A 23,404-nucleotide genomic window follows, 5' to 3' on the forward strand; every position below is an offset into this window, starting at 1 on the left:
GCTGCCGCCTTGTGTGTGAGGACTTGAGTGAGGGCAAGATGGCCCCCACCCGTCCTCATAGCTCTGCTGGGCGGAAGTGACGTCAAAACGTCAGTCCCGCCCAGCCTCTTAAAGAGACAATTTTTTTTCTGTCATTTTTTTAAATGACAAATTTTCCTTTTTTTTTTTTTTTTTTTGCATTTAAGCCTAAATATGAGATCTGAGGTCTTTTTGACCCCAGATCTCATATTTAAGAGGACCTGTCATGCTTTTTTCTATTACAAGGGATGTTTACATTCCTTGTAATAGGAATAAAAGTGATCATTTTTTTTTTTTTTTATATTTTAGTGTAAAAAATAATAAAATCAATAAAATTAAATAAGAAAACAAAAAAAATTTTTTTTAAAGCGCCCTGTCCTGACGAGCTCGCGCGCAGAAGCGAACGCATACGCAAGTAGCGTCCGCATATGAAAACGGTGTTCAAATCACACAAGTGAGGTATCGCCGCGATCGTTAGAGCGAGAGCAATAATTATAGCCCTAGAGCTACTCTGTAGCTCAAAAAATGCAACTTATAGAATTTTTTAAACGTCGCCTATCTAGATTTTTAAGGGTAAAAGTTTGACGCCATGCCACGAGCGGGCGCAATTTTAAAGCGTGACATGTTGGGTATCATTTTACTCGGCGTAACATTATCTTTCACAATATATAAAACAATTGGGCCAAATTTGTTGTTGTCTTATTTTTTAATTCAAAAAAGTGAATTTTTTCCAAAAAAAGTGCGCTTGTAAGACTGCTGCGCAAATACGGTGTGACAAAAAGTATTGCAATGACCGCCATTTTATTCTCTAGGGTGTTAGAAAAAAAATATATAATGTTTGGGGGTTTTAAGTAATTTTCTAGCAGAAAACAATGTTTTAGTCTTGCAAACACCAAATCTGAAAAACACCTGTGGTCTTTAAGTGGTTAACCATGGCAACTTCAGGTGTTCTGTACACTGTGTATACAATATAAATTTCCTGGTTATTTGATTGACACATTACTTTTTCTAGATTTTTATCTCTTGTTACAACACTGGGGCTGATCATATGAATTTAGTTAGCATACTGCTCCACTCAGTACTCATAAAGAAGAAAATAATTGCCAGTATCTACATAGAAATAAACACAAATTTGTAAACTTTTTAAATGTATATAATGAAATTAGAGATGATTGTGTGTTTTTTTCTCCAAAAGATGAGTTTTACTTTACCCCAAAGTTTTTTTTTTTTGTGTGTGCTGAAGTAACACTAATCGTAAGGCTGAGCCCTTGCTCCGTCGGACCAGTTTCAGCAGACATGTTCGGTCGTGTGTAGAGCCGACCGGACAATTTTCCGGCCGACCGGACAGGTTTCCAGCGGACAACTGTTTCTTAGCATGCTAAACATGTCCGCTGGAAGCCTGTCCGCCGGACATGTCCGATGGTCAGTACGACTCATCGGACATGTCCGCTGGCCCGAGAACCCGCTCATCGCGTCAAAGTGATTCGACGCATGCGTGGAAGCATTAAACTTCCGGGTTCGCGCACGTCGCCGCGTCATCGTCGCCGTCACGTCGCCACCGCGTATTCTGTCCGCGCAGAATTTGGTCTGATGGTGTGTACAGCCATCAGACCAAATGATCCCAGCGGACATGTCCGATGAAAACGGCCCGTGGACCGTTTTCATCGGACATGTTGGGTCGTCTGTACGAGGCTTTAAAGTCATACTAAATTCTGATATTTATTTTTTTATCATTGAAGTACAGTGGGAATAGAAAAGAATCACCCCCTTTGAAATCAATTTTTTTGATTTTCCAACTTGTCCAATAACTGTCTTCCCTGATGAGTCTTAGCTGCTGGTGTCTGTGGGTTCATGATAGACATTAGCTCTTTGTCATCTATGAGCACCTTTTGAGGTTCCATTTGTTTGGAATAAGCAGTGCACATGAATTGGGGTTATGTGCACCACTCTATGCACACATCAAACCCCATAGTCAGCGGTCCATCTCGTGAGGAAGACAGGGTGGCTACATACAGTGGGACCATGGAGAACGAATAAAGCCACAGTAAGTTGGATCACAAAAAAAAAGGAATCTGGAGAATTGGCAGTGGCTGAGAGCAATAGAAGGTACTTTCTGAGTTAAGAATACTGTACATACAGTATGTATTCTTAGGCAACCACTATTATTTCTTGGTTAAACTCACACTGGAGGTGTCTGCAGCTTGCTCACTCCAACATCCGCAATCTACTTTCCAAAGTAATCAATAAAACCCAGGCAGTAAAAATCGGTATTTCATATCTAGATACTATTACTTTTTTTTGCACAGGTGCACAGAAGGTACACTTTAGTTTCTATAGTTTGATTTTATTCCTCTGTGCTGTTTCTTCCATTATTGTACTATTCAAATCTACAATATATTCAGCAAAATAGGTGCAGTTAGTTATCTACTACAATATTATTAAACATTCATATAATGTGATAGGATATAGTTTACTGACTTCTCAACCACACACTTTTCTATAGGGTACAAAAGATGCACATGAGATGATGTCACAGTTCAACTATACAATACAATATAAAATGATTACTTCTCACCAGCTCCAAATGCAAAGAAAAAGCTTTTCTCTGGAAACTCCTCTAGCAGGTTTTTCACTCTCCTCCCCATTCGCTCATTCCTCTTATATATAAGCTCTTGTCGAAAATAGATATCAATCTCCTTTGCAGTTATTCGGTCATGAGGTGGCAATGAAGAATTTAAAATATGAGGCACCTACAAAAACATTTTACAGTGATGGTGTTAGCACAACCACAAGACACACAAAAAACTAACAAAAATGAAAATGCAGGCCACCAATCTTCCACTATTTACTTATTATAGTGCCATCAATTTACACAGCGCTTGGAGGGGTGGTCTGTGCTAATGGAGGGATGGGGGGTGGTCTGTGCTAATGGAGGAGGGGGGTGGTCTGTGCTAATGGAGGGGGCTGGTCTGTACTAATGGAGGGGGTGGTTTGTGGGGGTTCTGTACTAATGGAGGAGGTGTTTGTCCTGGGGTATCTGTACTAATGGAGGGGGGAGGTTTGTGGGGGGTGGTCTGTACTAATGGAGGGGGGGTGGTTTGTGGGGGTTCTGTACCACAGGAGGGGGATGTCTGTACTAATGGAGGGGGGAGGTTTGTGGGGGGGTATGTCTTAATGGAGGAGGGTGGCTTGTCCTGGGGGGCCTGTACTAATGGTGGGGGCTCAGGTGGGGTCTGTACTGAGGGAGGGGGGTGACACCAACCCTAGTAACACCACTGCAGCCGCAGGCTCTCCCCCTCCCTCTCCCCCCCGCGATGCTGTACTAGTGAGCAGCGCTTGCCAGCACAGCTGCCCACTATGTTTCTTCCCCCGCCTTCATATCGGATCTTGGGTGGGAGTTCCCACACTTTTTCCCCAGGACTTGACCCCTGATTTGAACCAACAACCCAAGTGCTGCTAGGGTCCTCATTGACAATGGCATTACTGCATTTAGCTACATTTAACCAGCTGAGGTCCCAAAAAACATTAAGAGGCTGCTGGTATGAAAGCCGACCACAGCTGTAAGATGCCAGAAGGTAGAGCTCTAGGATACTTCCAGACAATCTTTTCTGTTTAATTTAAAAATGCCACTTGTTGACAGAGCTCAATAGCTAAAGCTTATATTTTCATACACAAATGACTGACTCATTCCTATTTGTTTAAAAATAAAAATGACTCCAAACCATTATAATTCTCTTTTAATCTGTCAGTTTGTGGTTACAAAACTGTTTGACTGTGGAATTTGTTTTTGAATTTTGCAGTTTGCATGCAATTAGCACATAGCATAGTTAATTGTTTAACTGTTTTTTAAATAGGAAAACTACTACATTTTACAATGCTGATGGGCCACATACATCTTTACCTCTCCCCTGGCATACAAAGGATTGGTAAAATAATGCATAAATACAGTGTTGTATATATATAGCATATAGTAACATACCGGTACTTGCGAAGAATCATGGTTAAAAATTATGGAATTCAGATCTCCACAATTGTAATGTTTAATGAGGTCCTCTGTTGTGTATGGAGCTTGGAGGCTGCCTGCTCTACGGCTCTCCTGTTGTAAGAGGGTCTGGTTTAGGGCAAATATAACCTGTAAAATAAAACAAACTATTCTGTAAAATTAAGTAACTAATTAGTTTGAAAGAAATATCTATAACATGTAAAAATATTACATTTTTATTAATTTTAAACAAAGTACAACATATAAAAAGTAGTACTGTGAACAATGTTTTTCCATTTATTTATTATAGGTATTTAAATAGTGCGCACAATCTGCACAGCGCTTTATATCTATATTCTACATTTACATCAATCCCTGCCCTCAAGGAGTTTATAATCGAAGGTCTCTAATGTCGGGTACACACAGAACGGTATTTTTTCGTTCGATGAAAAAAAAAAACTACAGCTCGCCACACTAACACATATGATGTTAGTGCTGTAATCACCCCACTGAGCTATTGTGTTCCCACCAGAACACTGTGATCAGTGCCCACAGCCATTGGCTGCAAGCAATGATTGAATGCTGGTTTTGCAATATGCTCGTTTAACAGAAGCCAGTCATGAGACCGGGCTTCTGCTGGAAGAGGAGCAGTACACACGGTCTGGAAGTTGGCCAGTTCCTGCCAAACTGACCAATTTTTGTCTGTGTGTATCCAGCTTAATTCACATTCATACATACAAGGGCCAATTTAGGCTCCATTCACATTAATGCTTTTTGCAGAAATGCAGGACATTTTTTTAACATGGGTTCCTATGGAACATGTTCATATCAATGCACTTTTGTGCCTCTGAGTTTTTGTGAAGAGTCAGGAACTTTTTTAAATGCAAATGCCTTTTTGCTTTTTTTTGTTCAATAGATATGAAGAAGCTGCAGAAAAACATGTAGTGCGTCTTTACAGTGATTTTGCTTTGATTTTCGTTTTTAAATCTGCCCAACAACTAATTTCCCCCCATAAAGAGCATGAAAAAAGTAAAATCGCGGTACAACCGTGGTATAAAAACACAGAAAGCATAGCAAAAAGCAGTGCAGAAACGCTCAAAAGCAACATGCATACATGTGAATCGAGCGTTAGGCCCCTTTCAAACATGTTGTTTCGTCAGGTCCGTCTGTCCGTTTTTCAGGCAGACCTGATTGGACAATCCATTCAACTCTATGGAGAGACGGTTGTCAGCTGTGACATGTCTGCTGACATCCGCCCCGGTCTGGCAAATCCAGATGGATAGAAACCTTATTTTCCATCTGTCTGGCAGGTGGAATCGGATGAAAACGGACCGGTGGATCAGTTTTCATCCGATCTCCAATATAAGACAGTGGGACTCTGACAGGTCCATCTCTGCACAGTGAGCAGAGAGGGACCTGTCATCCGCCTGCTCAGCGGGGATCAATGGATCGATCCCCGCTGAGCAAGCAGAGTCTGACAAAAAACAGATGTGCCCTGTGTGAAAGGGGCCATAGACAGGAGTCTTGGAGTGTGGAAGGAAACCCACACAGGCACAGGGAGAACATGTAAATTCCAGGCAGGTAATACTGTGGTTGGGATTCAAACCAATGACCCCAGTGCTAGCCACTTAGCCACATATTCAAGCTGACACATCGAAGCACAAACTGCTGCACAGTCAAATGTCTTCAATTTCTAAAAGTCTGTACATAATTCAAAAGAAGACAACAGCCTTGTGTTCCAGACATGCACTAAAAGCATTTTGATTTCTGGAGCTTGGCTCAACACACATCGGAATTTACTGAATATTCAGCTTTTCTTGTCTCCATAACATCTAAAAATGTACTCCAGTGACTTTGTGTGCTGACACTGAAGTAGTGCCCATTCATAAGTTCTGTACACCCAGATGTGTGCCTCCAGCTTTGAACACATTTGACAGTAAGCCTAGGTTCACACTGACAGCAGGAATGAAATCAGTGTTGCCAACCTACCAGATTGAAATTACTGACATGGCACCCAAAATTCACTGACACCACCAAGTTATTGCTGGCATTTCCAAAGTTACACTGTGCAAGCTAAAATGCTGTTTTTTATTTTCCTTGAATGTCCCCCTCTGATCTACACTGACTGCACTTCCAAGTGCATTTTCAAGTGCCCTTTGCACTTGTAGTGCAAAGTGGATTTGCCTTTAGTAAATAACCCCCATTATGTCTATACTATCTTTAACACTGGTAGCACAGAAGACACTTGTGTAGTGGAATAAAGACCATCTGTTGCTTTATACTTTGCAACCAATTTTTTTCTAAGATCATGCATTTGATGGACCTGTTTGATCGAAATGAAATGTTAAAAACATTTAGCATCCTGGCACTTGAAACTAAACAATAAATACTATTTCCCTACTTAGTTTTGAGAAAACACAGAGATTAACTTTCCAAACCATAATCTAATAAATGGATTTACTTGACATGCTGAGTTGAAAATGGAGAAACAGAGCGGCTAGGACAATTGATTGAACAGATGTGAGTGTTTTTGTTGTCAAGGTCTAGATACCGGTGGGTGAGGATTGGCTAATTTAGTTGCATAATACTATAAGTCTTTCATATGCAGATCACTTCTTTGATCCCATGTGGATAAAAGGGCAACGCAGGGGGGTCTTTTGTCTTAAAAAAAAAGAATTCAATGTCTGATCTCCCACCCCCTTGAGATAATGTGGGGCTTCACTACTATCATTGCATAGGGAACATGACAGCTGCAGAAATACAGCCAAAGAGCATTCAAGATTGTTTCCTTTACCAGACAGTTCACACATTTCCTTCTGAAAGGTCAACCAAAACTGTGCTGTATGTTGCGGACAAGGGTTGGCACATTGGAACTGGCTCTGTGGCAGAACATATTTTTTTATATCTGTTTTGTAAATGGAAAAAATAACTGTTGATTTTGCCAGAAATTGTGTGAGCTGATAATTTCCTGTGCTCTGTCCATGTGCACAAGTTGGGGTTATGGAGATGAGAAGGAGGAAGGAGATGAGGAGAGGTCTATGTTCCTTGTAATACATCCGAAATTAGGTAGGCAGGCGGACATCATGTGCTTTGGAGTTTCAAAGCCCAAAATGCACTTTGTCCTTTCAAAGAGAAAGATAGAAGCATCCATATTTGTGCACATCAACAGTAAAGCTAGCCATACACCAGTGGGATTTCATTTAAAATGTTCATTTTAAGAATACTCATTTGATTTTCTAATGGTTAGTGGGGTCATGCGCATGCACAACTCAGTGTACATATGATGCCAGCATCTGCTGGCTGCCAGGACAAATATACCCCCCTTGAGAAAGTCACGTGACTAGTTGTGCAACGCATTGGGAGGAGTCGTGACATCACTTACGGTGTCTGGTAAACCAGGAAGTAAGCAGTGAGGAGGCAAGCTCTTGATGTCTTCTTGATACATAGAATTATACAAGATGTTGTAAATGTGAGTGGGCAATTTTAAATAAAACTACTATTTTGAAGCAGTATTGCGCTATGATTGTCTCTTGTATTTTGAGTAATCTTTAAGGAGCAGATTTTACAGTATGCTACAAGGACTGCAGGCGATCCTGTATATAGTGCGTGTTTTCTTATGATCTTGGAAGATCTTCATACTTAAGGTGTGACTTGGCCCATGGGATCTCCCCCTGAGGTGAGCAGGCAATTCACCAAGAAGTGGGGTGGTAGTGAACATTTCACTGGATTTCTGCTGCATGGCACAACTTGTAACAGGAAAAAAATCACTCCCTCCCTCAGGTCCCTCCACTGGTTGCCTGTAAAAATAGAATCTTGTTTAAAGCACTCTGCCTGACGCACAAATGTGTACAAGGAAGTGCACCCCAATATTTATGTGATAAATTAAAAGGCCATAACCCCAATCGCGTTCTCCAATCTACCAACCAAATTTTACTTTAAATACCCAAGGCCCGCTACAAGTCCAAAGGAGAACGAAGATTTGAAGTCCAAGGACCTCGACTGTGGATCGCATTACCAACCAATATCCGATCGGAAGTAAAACAACAGGCCTTCAGAAAAAAACTCAAAACCCACCAAATCTCAAGGCAAAAAAATAGAAGGAAATGGATACCAAGCGCCTTGAGGTGATTCAGTTCGCATGTGTAGCTCTATACTTATACTCTATAAGTTTTTCACTCACTCACTCAGAGCAAGTTTACCCCAAGAAGTGGTCTCTTGTCTCATATATTAAAAGCTAGCCGGGACAGTTATACTGTGGCAGGTTAGGTCGGCTGCGCGAACTGCCGTAGGTGTACGTCAGGCTTGTACACGGCTTTCTGTGGGCGCGCTCCGATTGCCCAGCTGGGGAGCAGTGGCGGCCCGTCCAAAGGGACGCACGGGCGCCGCCCCCCCTCCCACAGTCACAAAAAAACAAACAAAAAAAAACGGGCCCTTTAAGAACTTTTATTCGGCTAAAATGTCATTTTGACATTTTAGCCGCAGTTCTGGCGGCCGTCTATAGAGGGCGCTGCAGCGCCACCCCCTCTCGCAAATAACACACATTCGTGCATAAATGCACAAATGTATGTTATTGTTGGTTGCCAGCGCTGCCTGGTCTATTCAGATAACCGGATGCGGGACGCCGGTTACCCGAATAGCGGCAGCTGGTTGGCTGAGGGGAACTGCCTATCAAAGCCAGCGGCTCTGATAGGCTTTTCTCCGGCTCTCAGCTGTCTATACTCTGAGCGCAGGCAATCTGCGCTCATTGTATAAGACAAACGGCCGTTTCAGCCAATCAGGTTCCCGGATTCTGGTTATCAGGAACCTGATTGGCTGAAGCTTCACCACAGCGGCAGAAGACATCGAGGGAGCACATGGAATCCTCAGGTAAGTGCTTTTTACAGGGAAAGGGGCACAGTGACATCATGGGGCACAGTGGTGACAAAGGGCACAGAGGTGACAATTGGCACAGTGGCATCATGGGGCACAGTGGTGACAAAGGGCACAGAGGTGACAATTGGCACAGTGGCATCATGGGGCACAGTGGTGAGTGACAATGGGCACAGTGGCATCATGGGGCACAGTGGTGACAATGGGCACAGTGGCATCATGGGGCACAGTGGTGACAATGGGCACAGTGGCATCATGGGGCACAGTGGTGACAATGGGCACAGTGGCATCATGGGGCACAGTGGTGACAATTAAAGGGCACAGTGGTGACAATTGGCACAGTGGCAACAGTTGAGGGGCACAGTGGCTGCGTTTGATGGCATGGCACAGTGGTGACAATTGATGGCACAGTGACTGCGTTTGATGGTATGGCACAGTGGTGACAATTGATGGCACAGTGGCTGCGTTTGATGGCATGGCACAGTGGTGACAATTGATGGCACAGTTGCTGTGTTGCATGGCACAGTGGTGACAATTGATGGCACAGTGGCTGCGTTTGATGGCATGGCACAGTGGTGACAATTGATGGCACAGTGGTTGCGTTTGATGGCATGGCACAGTGGTGACAATTGATGGCACAGTGGCTGCGTTTGATGGCATGGCACAGTGGTGACAATTGATGGCACAGTGGCTGCGTTTGATGGCATGGCACAGTGGTGACAATTGATGGCACAGTTGCTGTTTGATGGCATGGCACAGTGGTGACAATTGTTGGCACAGTTGCTGTGTTTGATGGCATGGCACAGTGGTGACAATTGATGGCACAGTTGCTGTGTTTGATGGCATGTCACAGTGGTGACAATTGATGGCACAGTGGCTGCGTTTGATGGCATGGCACAGTGGTGACAATTGATGGCACAGTTGCTGTTTGATGGCATGGCACAGTGGTGACAATTGATGGCACAGTGGCTGCGTTTGATGGCATGGCACAGTGGTGACAATTGATGGCACAGTTGCTGTGTTTGATGGCATGGCACAGTGGTGACAATTGATGGCACAGTGGCTGCATTTGGTGGCATGGCACAGTGGCTGCGTTTGATGGCACAGTGGCTGCATGTGATGGGCACAGTGAGGCTGCAATTTTTTTTTTTTCGTTTGCGCCCCCCCAAAAATTTTGAGCACCAGCCGCCACTGCTGGGGAGCCAATCAGCGGGTCCAACTCGATGTCCTCCTAAGCCCACGATCGGTCCCTGCAGAGACAAAACTGGGATCTGTCAAAGTAAACAAGGCAGATCTCAGTTCTGTCAGGGGATGACACAGAGATTCGGTCTTTCTGCTATACAGGAAGATGGATCTGTGTTGTCCCATGCAGCCCATCCCCCATACAGTTAGTAAACATACTCAGGGGAAACATTTAACCCCTTGATCGCCCCTGATGCTAACCCTCCCCTGCCAATGCCATTAGCACAATGTCAGTGCATATTTTTAGCACCGATCACTGTAATAATGTCACTGGTTCCCAAAAGTGTCAAAAATGTCAGTTAGCTGTCCGTTCTGTCCACTGCAATGTTGCAGTCAGCTAAAGTAACACAGTGCCATACCGCAAAAAAGGGCCTGGTCATTAAGGGAGTAAATCCTTTCGGGGCTGAAGTGGTTAAAATTTGTTTGGGACTTTATTTAAATTTTTCACGTAAGTGAGGTTTTCTGCCATATGTCACATACTGTATAAAGTCATTCATGAGCACTAGTTATTGACGGTAATTAGCAGTGTGTTATTCAAATATTTTTTCTTGCATAGGTTTATGTTTCACAGGTTGAATTAGCACACCATTATTTGACTTTATAGTATCATTGTAGGTGTGAGATCATTATTCCAATGGTTGCAGCTGTGCATATATTAAAGGGGGGGGGGGGGGTAAAGTGGCGCTCACTCAAATTAATCTAATATAATATATAACCAATGTTCAAGTGTACATAAATATATCCTTGGTGCATGTAAAAAAAGGCAAATAAAGTGCAATATTAATTCAGTCCCTTCTGTGCAAATACACAAATACAAATAAGGTGCAAGAATCAAGCAAAACAATGTGCAAACAATAATGTGCAAAAAAATATTGATAAATATGTGCATTAAAAACATTTAGTGCAAAACCAAGCAATTTTCAAAAAACAGCTGTGCATAGGTTTTATTTGATTCTTCTTACTGAGTTCACAATACTCACATTATTTACGCATAGTAGCGCTTAAGTAACATACATATACATTGTTAAAAGAAAGCCAGTTCCATCTGCAGTTTGCGAGAAGCCATGTGGGGGACACAGCAAACGTGGAAGAAGGTGCTCTGGTCAGTTTACTTTTTGGCCTAAAAGCAAAACGCTATGTGTGGCAGAAAACTAACACTGCATATCGCCCTGAACATTCCATCACCACCGTGAAACATGGTGGGGGCAGTATCATGGTGTGGGGATGCTTTTCTTCAGCAGGGATAGGGAAGCTGGTCAGAGTTGATGGGAAAATGGATGGCGCCAAATCCAGGGCAATCTTAGAAGAAAACCTGTAATGCCGCGTACACACGATTGGAATTTCCGAAAATAAAACCTTTTCCAGACTGAATTCTGTCTCAAACTTGTGTTGCATACACATGGTCACACAAATGTTGTCGGAAATTTCCGAACGTCAAGAATGTGGCGACGTACAACACTACGATGAGCCGAGAAAAATAAAGTTCAATGATTCAGAGCATGCGCAGGATTTTTGTACATCGGAATTGCATACAGAAGATTGGAATTTCCGACAAGAACTTTTGCCATCTGAAAATTTGAGAACCAGCTCTCAAATTTTTTCTGCGTGAAATTCCGACAGAAAATGTCCGATGGGGCCTACAAACGGTTGGGATATCCGACCAAAAGCTCACATCGAACATTTCTTGTCAGAAGTTCCGATCATGTGTACGCGGCATTAGAGTCTGCAAAAGACTTGAGGTTCACCTTCCAGAAGGACAACGACCTAAAACATCCAGCCAGTGCTATAATGAAATCATTTAGATCAAAGCATATTCATGTGTTAGAATGGCCCAGTCAAAGTCTAGATCTAAATCCAATTGAGAATCTGTGGCAAGACTTGAAATTGCTGTTCACAGACGCTCTCCATCCAATCTGTCAGAGCTTGAGCTATTTTGCAAAGCTGGTAGAGACATACCCTATAAGACTTGAGAGAATCACCTTATTTAATAAGCTCTGGGCAATTTTAATTGCAAAGTGCAACTTTCATGCAAAGTAAATAGCCTTTTTGCCTTCAATAAATCAACCCCATTGAATGACTAGACACTGCATTATCTAAATATTATCTAAATATTTGTGGTCACTACGCATTTGTTTGATAATCCAGCTATATCAATTCATTCTCTACATTTTAGTATTGTGCAGGTTGAATACCTTTTCTATGAAATAATAATATGTAAACAAAGGAGAAGATCAAAATTTAGTTAGGCCAAGGCCATAAATCCACACGTACAAAAACACCCACCTTAATTTGTTCTTTAATATGATGTTACTGCATTAATTAGTTTGCCTCTTTGAAACAAAAACAGTGCCAATTTTCAGTGTTTATTTGGCTGACATTTTCTTTCTAATATCGCCTGTTTGCCAAGTAATTAATAGTCTCAGAACCGTAGATTGTCCAAGGAATTTCTGCAGCAACACAAAAGAATGATTCTTTACATGCAATGCCAAAAATCAGACCCTGTACAAATTTGGCTAGCAATGTAATATGTATGAAAATGTAACCCACACCATTTTTATGTGGCTGCAATATTTGTTTTTCACATTACCAGAGATACAAAGCTTTTTTTTTTTATTATTTTATGGTAAAGGTCAGCCTTTCTCAGCCCTTTTAACCTACAGGGTAACTTGTAATACATTTTAGACCTTGGGAATAAAATCAATTCATCGGGAGTCCGTGGTAAGAATGTTTTTCTTTACAGTGATGGTCAGAAGGCCACCCTTATAAATTTATATAAATAAAAAAATCACTGGTGCCCCTGCCACGTGGTGTTGGCTCTGGAACGATGCAGGCACCATCACATGAGAGGTCAATCAACCACAGCTCAGGGAACCCTCTGAAGGAACCTTAGATGAGAATGGCTGGTATAGAGCAGCAGTCCCCAACCTTTTTTGGCACCAGGGACCGGTGTAATGGAGCCAATTTCCCTATAGCCCGAGGGGGGGGGGGGCATGTTTGCTTTGTTTGGTGGATGGGTCAGGGTATGGGATATTCACACAGTCTGTCATCAACCTACTTTAAACCACAACCCCCATTTATATCAGTGTCCTCAGTTCCCCTTTACATTACAGTGCCCCTTTACAGTGCAGTCCTCTTTACATCATCATACCCCTGGTATAGAGTATCTTGTCTTGGCCAACTACTGATGTAAAAGCACTTCCATTCTGCTAATCCTTATACTTGATGTTCATGGCAGCGCATCCCTTATCCAATTTTGCCATCCAACTTTATTTGCACCTTGCTGATAGTGTAGTGCTAAAATAATTAATAATAAATAATAATGGTGGTTTGCGAAAAAACAGAAAAAAATCAATAAAGTAAAACTTACCATACTGCAGATCCAGATGCAAGTTCATCTACTGTCTCTCTCTCTCTCTCTCTCTTACTCTCTTTCTTCTGCAAGCAATTTGGGAAGAATGTGGTAACACCACCAATCTAAGCTGGAGTCTCCTGCAGATGAAAGAGACACAGCTGATGAACTGCCTTCTGAATCTGCAAATGGCAAATATTACAAACACAAACCTCAGCATCATTTGCCACAAATTTTGGTAACTGCTTACCAGGCTTTGCTTTAACCAGCCTTCCCCTGATTTTAGTTTTTCTAAAATCTCAATGTCACAGACTTCAAAAACGTTTGGACTGCCAGTCAAACATTATTTATTTAGTATTTAGGTTCTAGATCTATTCTTGCCCTGTGTATTACACAATAGTGAAGTAAAATAGTGACAAGATGGCTTATAGGGGCTAGTGACATTAATCACTTGCCAACCCGCCGAAGTGCATATTCTGCAACATGGTGGCTCATACAGGCACCGTAACATACCTGCACATCACAGCTTTATTCAGGTTCAGGGAGCGTGCACAAGCCCCGCCTGCCAGCTCTGCTGTAATTGAACACAGCGGGACTTAGTATGCCCCAGCCAATGATCGGCTGTGTCTGATCACAACCCAGCGCCCTGTGTTGACAATCAACACAGGGCTTTGTACAGAGGGAATGATCTTGCTGCAACAAAGATACATTTTAGTAAAAATCAGCACACATTACACTTTGTTAGGCACACATTTAACCCTTTGATCAGCCAATATGTTAACCCCTTCCCAGCCAGTGTCATTAGTACAGTGACAGTGTATATTATTAGCACTGATCACTGTATTAAAGTGTAAGTTCACCTTTACAGAAAAATCTGTAAGGTGAACTTACACAGGTCCCCCTACTCGCCCCCCCCCCGGTCCCGCTGAACTGTACCACCGCAATCTTTGGTTCTAAGCCCTGGTATATCCGTGTCAAAAGCCTGGGGCTAGAAATCCTCTCTCCATCCTCGCGTCTTCTGCATAGCTCACAGGACAGGCTATGCGGCTGCTGATTGGTCGGCACCGCCTATGTGACTGACCAATTAGAATGCTCCAGAGGACTGCTCTCAGCTCAGAGGACTTCTAAGCCCCAGACTCCTGACGCGGATATACCGGGTCTTAGAAATGGAGATTGCGGCGGTACAGGTCAGTGGGACCGGGGGTGGGGGGTGAGGAGGGGGACCTGTGTAAATTCACCTTACAGAATTTTAATGTCACAGAAGATGTCAGTGGCAGTTAGTCAGTTACCACAAAGCGTTAGATTGCCTACTATCACAGTCCCACTTTAAGTTGTTAATCACCACCATTACTAGTATAAAAAAAATAAGTAAATCAAAATTCCAGTGTATATATACCATCGCTTGTAGCCGCTTTAACTTTAACACAAACTTCTAGTCATTATCCTTTGTCCTCTTTTATTAACTAAAAGTTTTGCCCACAGACCTATCACTCAACTGGGTAATTTAATTTTTTTGAACCATTCTCCATACATGCTAAAATGTCAACAATATACAGCAACTAACGCCTAATACTAGCTACCACCTAACTTTGTCTGCAGTTACACTGCAGACAAAATTAATATAAAATAGCAAAACCTTGTGTGAAAAAAGCATATATTTTTGGACAGAGAACAGTGGTGGGTTGGAAATCTCTCTAAGGGCCCTTTCACACTGGTGCGTTCTTGCCGCGTTTTTGCCGCGTTTTCGCGGTAAAAATAGTGCTATTAAAACGCTCCCCATGCCCCTCTCCATTGAAATGAATTAAAAACACAGTAAAATCGCGGTAAAAACGCGGTAAAATCGCTCCGTTTTTTAAGCGGTTTTTACTTCATTCCAATGGAGGGGGCATGGGGAGCGTTTTATAAGCGTTTTAATAGCGCTATTTTTACAGCGAAAACGCGGCAAAAACGTACCAGTGTGAAAGGGCCCTAACAATGGAATAGTCAAAAGCAAATACACATTTTTAGTAGCATGAGAAAGGGCTTAAAACTTTTAACACTGTTTTATTCATGTTTGTAGCTATTTGCGCTAGTGACTGACAGCTGCACAGCACTTTTTTTAAATGCTCTGCAGTGTTAGGAAGTCAGGGTAAATCTCCCCAATGAGGCCAAAGGTAGAATTAAAGACCCAAAAGAAATGTTCAATTTCCCATGTTCTATCCAGAACTAAAAAAGCAAAGGATAAACAAAGTCCTTACCAGCCAATCAGCTTTTAGCTCTCATGTTTGTAAAATGCAAACCTACAACCTACGGGGGCACTCTTTATGTCTAGAGGAAAAGAGATTTTATCTCCAAATACAGAAAAGTTTCTTCACAGTAAGGCCTCATTCACACTACGGGCCATACGGGTCCGTCTGTCACGGACCTGAACGACCGCTCTATGCATCGCTATGGAGCATCGGATGTCAGCGGAGACATGTCCGCTGACATCCAACCCGATCCGATCTGCTAAAAACAGACGTCCCCATCCGTCCATGCGGATCGGATCGAGTAAGATCTGATGAAAACGGACATGCTGTCCGTTTTCATCAGATCCCTCAATAGGGATGCAGCGGTGCCAAACAAACACCTCCCCGCTCAGTGAGCAGAGAGGAGCTTGTCATCCGTCGGCTCAGCGGAGATCTGCGGACTGATCTCCCGCTGAGCTGATGGGAGCAGGCAGACTGCGTAGCGACGGAGTCCGCCTGTGTGAATGAGGCCTAAGAGCTGGGAAAATGAGGAATATACTCCCTCCAGAGGTGGTTCTGGCCAGCTCAGTAGATTGCTTTAAGAAAGGCCTGGCCTAGATACTTTCCTAAATGTACATAATATAACTGGGTACTAACATTTATAGGTAAAGTTGATCAAGGGAAAAATACGATTGCCTCTCGGGGGATCAGGAAGGAATTTTTTCCCCTGCTGTAGCAAATTGGATCATGCTCTGCTGGCGTTTTTTGCCTTCCTCTGGATCAACTGTGGGTATAGAATTGGGTATATGGGATTGTATAATATTTTTTTTCATGGTTGAACTAAATGGACTTGTGTCTTTTTTCAACCTGACTAACTATGTTACTATGTATCTCTAAAAAAATCTTTACTTGGTTTTGAGGGCAGAATTAAAACATACAATTATATTTTCAAAGACTGTTTACAAAGTGCACTAGTAGAATATTTTAAACATTATATAATGTTGAGTAAATCAAGAAATCTGATAAAGATGCTAAATGTTTAGATATTCAAGTACTATGGGCCAGATTCACAGAAAAAGTACGCCGGAGTATCTGCTGATACTTTCAAATTTGCCGCGTCGTATCTTTATTTGTAATTCACAAACAAAGATACGACGGCGTTTGGCTAAGATCCAACAGGCGTACGGCTTCGTACACCTTCGGATCTTAGGATGCAATACTTCGGCGACCGCTGGGTGGAGTTTGCGTCGTTTTCCGCGTCGGGTATGCAAATTAGTTGTTTACGGCGATCCACGAAGGTATGTGCGTTCGTCGCATTCTCTTACTTCGTCGCTAGTCGGTTTTTCCCTTCGCAAACTAAGCCTGCTATTTCATGGCTTAGATTTAGACCAGCCATGTTAAAGTATGGCCGTCGTTCCCGCGTCGAATTTCAAATTTTTTTTTTTGCGTAAGACGTCCGGGAATACGAAAGGACGCAACGCGCGTCGCCGTTCAAAAAACACGGTGGGGCGCCGTAATTTCGCGCAAAGCACGGCGGGAAATTTCCTAACGGAGCATGCGCAGAACGTTCGGTGCAGGAACGCGCCTAATTTAAATGGTACACGCCCCATTTGAATTAGGCGGGCTTGCGCCGAATGCATTTACGTTACACCGCCGCAAGTTTACAGGCAAGTGCTTTGTGAATCAAGCACTTGCGCTGAAAACTTGCGGTGGTGTAACGTAAACAAGATACGTTACGCCGCAGCGCAGGTACCTGAATCTGGCCCAATGTTTCCTTTGCAATTATCAGTCTCATCAGTACTGTTTTTCTTTAATTTGTTGCATCTTATTTTGCTTTAAACACCACCAGCATGATGCATCATTAGCCACTTATTACTAGGTGAAATCTTGGCACAGGAGTCACAAGTTTCCAGATCAAGTGTTCTTCATTTAGAGAACAGCAAAACACTTACAAAAATTGACTTTTATAACTACAAAATGAGCAAATAGCTGCTGATTACTCCTAAGCTAAGTATTAATTGTCTCGCAAAGACATAACAAGTTGTTTACAACTCTCTGCTATGTGAGGTATAAAGATATTTAAAAAAATAAGTGCACCTTCGTCCTCTCATATGTTATCCTGGATTAGCACTCTTTATTCGCCCCCTTCGGCATAAGTTAAAATCAACAGGACCTTATCACCTTCATGTAGGATTCACAATGGAACCCAACATTGCTGTCATTTGTCACCCCTTATTTTCCTTTTACCTAACCTAACCTAACCTTACCTAACCTAACCAGTCTGAAATTTAATGCAGAAATTTAAGTTATGTGGTGAACTTTTAAACTTCCATAAAAAACTATAAAAAATTTGAGGTACTTAATCCCACCCTCACCAGTGCGTCACTGCTGAAGCTTCAATCTAACTTTCCTTTTAGATAGGCACCATCTCACATATGCTATTTAGGCATCCGATTGCCAAATGACTTGTCACTGCTTTATCCCTTGAGCTATACACTGCTCCTTTCCTCATTTAGAAGGGATCTCTCCCCTTGGTCATCAAAACGGTTTTCTTGGATGGGCAGGTGTAACGTCATCAGATTATTTTGCCTCGGCTGCTATACCTTATACAAACTGTACAAATGTAAAACTATATTATGCTGCTACACACCTAATGAGAGTAATAGACTGGTACCGCCACACCGCCGACAAACAATGGGTATGCAGGAGTTCTTATATACCGTGCTGACTGTTTTACCCTTGTGCCCATCACTCCCTTCTCCTGCCTTATTTAAACACCCTACCATTGCTTCCACATGGAGCAAATGTATGAAATCTTTTGATACTTACAGTATTTCACCATCTCCTTCTCCTCTCTTCCTAATGTTAGGGAATCCTAATTTTCCTCCTGGTCGAGATGACGCATCATTTTAGGGAATTCGGCATGAACACATATGCAGTGCCCATCATTATATATCAGCGCACAAGTGCTACACACCTTCCCAAATGTCCTCTAAAGGAAAGTTTACCTCCCTGGGTCTCTAACAAACTCTTCAGCTATACACATTTTTTTATACCTAAGGCAAGCCGCTTTTTAAGAGATCTCACACCCTTTGAACAAGAGCATAGAGGTTCTGGACCACATCATAATCTCTCTTGGGCGTTACAATTAATTCTGCAGGAGGCCTTACAGGCTACTCTTCCCTTCTTGGATCAATGGGAAACAGATCTCCAAATCAAACTGACACCAGAAGAACGCTCTAAGATACATGCATTGTCCTAAAAGTTATCCATTAGCAACAAATATCAAAAGCTGGGATGAAAAATTGTTTCAAGATGGTACCATACCCCCTACAAATTACAAGCTATGTACCCCTCTATCCCCACAACTTGCTGGAGATATGGCAAAACACCTAGACATTTTCTACACATTATTTTGGCCTTGTCCAATTATCTAACCCTTTTGGGTGCAGATTCACAATATTGCTCTAAAATTTACTGATAGAGTAGACCTGGACTTAACCAACCATCTTAATTTCTTCTGCATCATATTAAAATCCCTCTTAAGGCCTACAAAAAGTAGTTATTTGTCATTCACTCAATGCCGCCCATTCATGTGCAACCCCAATTCCTAAAAAGTTGGGACGTTGTGTGACATCTGCATAAAAACAATTTTGAAATTGATGGCAGCAAGAGGTCTCAAAAAAATCTGACAAAGTGGTACTCACAAGGAAGAGCTGGTTACAACTAGTTAGGTTAATTGGCAAGTTAATAACATGATTGGGTAAAAAAAAATAGTATTTTAGAGAGTCAGAGTGTCTCAGAAGTAAAGATGGGCAGAGAGGTTCACCAATCTGTGAAAAGCTGCATCTAAAAATTGTCCACTGATTCCAAAATAATGTTTCTCAACATAAAACTGTAAAGACTTTAAGAGGAACTGTAGTCTGCTCACATAATCTGTAATTATAAAATCTTTGCCAATCTGAAGCTTCCCTCCAACCACTTTAATATTATTTCATATATACTGTGAGTCTGTACTTGCCAAATATGCTGCAGAAATCTCCCTGCAAGTCTGGCTGCAGCCATTTTAACTGTGGGCAGCTGTAGCTGCTGCCTATTCACTTCCTAGATTTACACAGACACACATAGGCACACACACACACACACAAATACACATATATACAGACACACACATGCATACACATATATACACACACACGTATACAGACAGACAGACTCACACCTCTGCTTGCCTGCACATTTCTCATCGCTGGATGAATACACATGGATCTTTGCAGTTTCCTGTTATCTCTGACCTCATCCATCCCCCTTCCCTTGCTGGCAAACTCTCACGAGAGTTAGAGAGAGAGCTGTGCATGATGTCATAAGCCTGGGATTTTTTTTTACCAGACAAGAGACAGGAAGTGGGCTGTATAAGGTATTCACTGACAGAAAAAAAAAAATGTTTTACTATCCAAAGTTAAAACAACAAGGGCAGAAGATTTATTAGGTTGAAAATTTAAAAAATTACTGAAGGTCCACTTTAAATGTATCATCTACAGTACATAATATCATCAAAAGATACAGAAAATCTGGAGAAATCTATGTGCTCAAGGGACAAGGCCGAAACTCCAGAATGGATGCCTGTGATTTTAGGCCAGCAGACAGCATTGCATTAAAACAGGCATGATTCTGTGATGGAAATCACTGCATGGGCTCAGGAATACTTCCAAAAATCACTGTCTGTGAACACAGTTGGCCACGCTGTCCAAACATGCAAGCTAAAGCTCTATCATGCAAAGTAGAAGCCATATGTGAACATGATACAGAAACGCCTCCATCTTCTCTGGGCCAAAGCTTATTTAAAGTGGTTGTAAAGCCTAAACATTTTTTACTTTAATGCATTCCTTGCATTAAAGTGGATGTAAACCGATTCATGAAATTTTAGCTGGGCACATATATCTGCAGTGTTTTGTTATCTCTCTTCAAAACACTATGTCCCATAGCCGTCTCCTGCTCCGTTCTTCTGTTTATCAGCCTGATAACTCCTGACAAGTTCTCCGTCACATATGATAAATGCAGCCAGAGTTTTTGTTGGGCAGGATTCTATAAATAGATTAGCAGAGCCCTGAATGATTCAACAAACAGAACTGAAAACCTCTACCTATGAGGAGAGGGTGTGTGTGCCATCCCTCCAATAAGCTGGTATGGCTGTATGCCCAGGCTTCACTACAGTGCTAACCAGGAAGAGATAATCTCCTAACACGATGTGCACTTTCTAAACAGTATATAAAGCTGAAGACAGCAGATATACATGTAAAACTTATGTAGGGAGATTTGTTTCATCCCTGTGCATCATCTTAAGTTCACCTCACTGGGTAAATCTGAAGTTCACTTCACTGGATATTTGTGGGGGTTTATATCCTTTAATGTTACAAAAAGTTTAGGTGTCAGCACCCTCCCCCTCCCCTCACCCCTTCTGAGGCATCATTCGATCCAGCACCATGCAACTCTGCAGCTCTTCTCTCCCCTCACTTCCAGGTCTCGCTGGCTTTGCTGGGGCATCGAGGGCCATTAGTGCTATCAATCAAAGCCAGTGAAGAGGGAGTGGGGGGCAGGGCCGAGTCTCAGGTTCCCATGGGGGCACTGTACAGAGACGAGGGGCCAGAAGCGCTGGCGGGGGATTGCAATTCCATTGCACAGAGCAGGTATGTATAGACATGTTTGTGTTTTTAATTTTTTTTAATTTACACTTGCAATCACTTTAAAATGGTACCGTATTTTCCGGCGTATAAGACGACCCGGCGTATAAGACAACCCCCTAATTTTCCAGGAAAAATTTTGATTTTGGGATATACTCACTGTATAAGACTACCCCCTTCTTACTGTCTTTCTGGAAGCTGAGGGGGAGCCAGAACCGCTGACAGAAACAGGCTTTTTCAAATCTCACTGTGCCATTACATTACTCACTGTGCCATTACATTACTCACTGTGCCATTACATTACTCACTGTGCCATTACATTACATGCCCAGACTGTGCCATTACATTACTCACTGTGCCATTACATTACATGCCCAGACTGTGCCATTACATTACTCACTGTGCCATTACATGCCCAGACTGTGCCATTACATTACTCACTGTGCCATTACATTACATGCCCAGACTGTGCCATTACATTACTCACTGTGCCATTACATTACATGCCCAGACTGTGCCATTACATTACTCACTGTGCCATTACATTACATGCCCAGACTGTGCCATTACATTACATGCCCAGACTGTGCCACTGTGCAATTACATGCCCCCACATTGCCATTGTGCCATTACATGCCCCCACATTGCCATCACTTGCCCCCACTGTGCCTGAACTTGTTGCCCCCCCCAGTGCATTAACACTCACTTTTTTCCCCAGCGCTGACAGTCCCCCATGCTGCGATCGCGATCGTGAATGATTTCAAAGCCGCGCCTTCACTGCAGAGTGTTCTGTGATAGGATGAACAAAAATCTTCCCAGCAGCGCCTCTGTTATGTTTCCCGCCTATCACGGACGTCTTCTCATCTCGTCCGAGGATGAGAAGGCATCTGTGATAGGAGGAACAAAGAACAGAGGCGTTGCTGGGAAGATTTTTGTTCATCCTATCACAGAACACTCTGCAGTGAAGGCGCGGCTTTGAAATCATTCTCGATCGCGATCGCAGCATGGGACACTGTCAGCGCTGGGGAAAAAAGTGAGTACTTAGACTGTACCCGGCGTATAAGACGACCCCCGACTTTGGATGCATTTTTTTGCATCCAGAAAGTCGTCTTATACGCCGGAAAATACGGTATATTGCAAGGTGGAAAACTCTTCTGTGATTAAATGAAATCTGATTTTTTTTCAGCTACAGGCACAGCGTCCTCTGGACTAAAGAGTAAAGGGACTTGTCGGCCTGTTCAAAAGCCTGCATCTCTGATGGTATGGGGATACTTTAGTGTGTATGGAATGGCAGCTTGCACATCTGGAAAGGCACCATCAATGCTGAGGATATATCCAGGTTTTAGAGCAGCATATACTGCCATCTAGACAACGTCTTTGTCAGGGAAGGCAACATTCCTCTCCTGAATCTCCAGCAACTGGTCGCCTCAGTTCCCAGATGTTTACAGAGTGTTGTTTAAAGAAGAGGAGATGTTACACCATAGTAAACATGGCCTGCCCTGACTTTTTTTTAAACATGTTGCTGCCATTATTTGCAAATTGACCTTATTTTGTTTCTTAAAATTGTACATTTTCTCAGTTTAAACATTTGATATATTTTCTATTTCCTATTGTGAACAAAATAAGTGTTAATGAGATTTGCACACAAATCATTGCATTCTGTTTGTGGATTTTAGACAGTGTCCCAAGTGGGGGAGTAATACCAGCGAACTGGAAATCTACCCCCATCTATACAGCAATGGATCTTGAGAGTGGAAGACATCAAACGTATAGAGGAACTATCGTGCATGTTGAAGGGTAGGCAAAAGCAATGCAGAAAAACCTGGTTTTACTGGAATGAGTATTCTTTCCCAGAAGAATGCAAATTAATCTTAGCAGGTTAATGTGGCTTTCTCTGGTCCCTCCTTCTTATTCCTTAGTCCCCTTCATTCTAGGGTAGATGATTCTGCCGCCCCCTCTGCCTGACGCATTCTTCCTTTCTCTTCTTTACAATCCACCTTCTTTATAATCTCTTTTCTTTCCTAGTTTCTATTCTACCTCTCATTTTCTTCATCAA

At 42.4% G+C, this 23,404-nt stretch overlaps 1 protein-coding gene across 2 annotated transcripts in view; it reads right to left on the bottom strand.

Annotated features, from left to right (window-relative positions):
* The window catches only part of TRABD2A (TraB domain containing 2A), a 141,272-nt gene that overhangs the window by 26,776 nt on the left and 91,092 nt on the right, over window positions 1–23,404 (bottom strand). Inside the window, exons 3-4 of one of the 2 annotated variants that reach the window (XM_040362331.1) lie at window positions 3,998–4,150; window positions 2,594–2,768 (exon numbers count right to left, since the gene is read on the bottom strand). In XM_040362331.1, coding sequence (XP_040218265.1) covers window positions 2,594–2,768; window positions 3,998–4,150 — 328 coding nt within the window. Of the gene's footprint in view, window positions 1–2,582; window positions 2,769–3,997; window positions 4,151–23,404 lie in introns of those variants that run through there. The other variant, XM_040362340.1, reaches the window with a different exon arrangement.

The sequence above is a fragment of the Rana temporaria genome, chromosome 1 (assembly GCF_905171775.1).
Source record: "Rana temporaria chromosome 1, aRanTem1.1, whole genome shotgun sequence".
Lineage (NCBI taxonomy): Eukaryota > Metazoa > Chordata > Amphibia > Anura > Ranidae > Rana > Rana temporaria.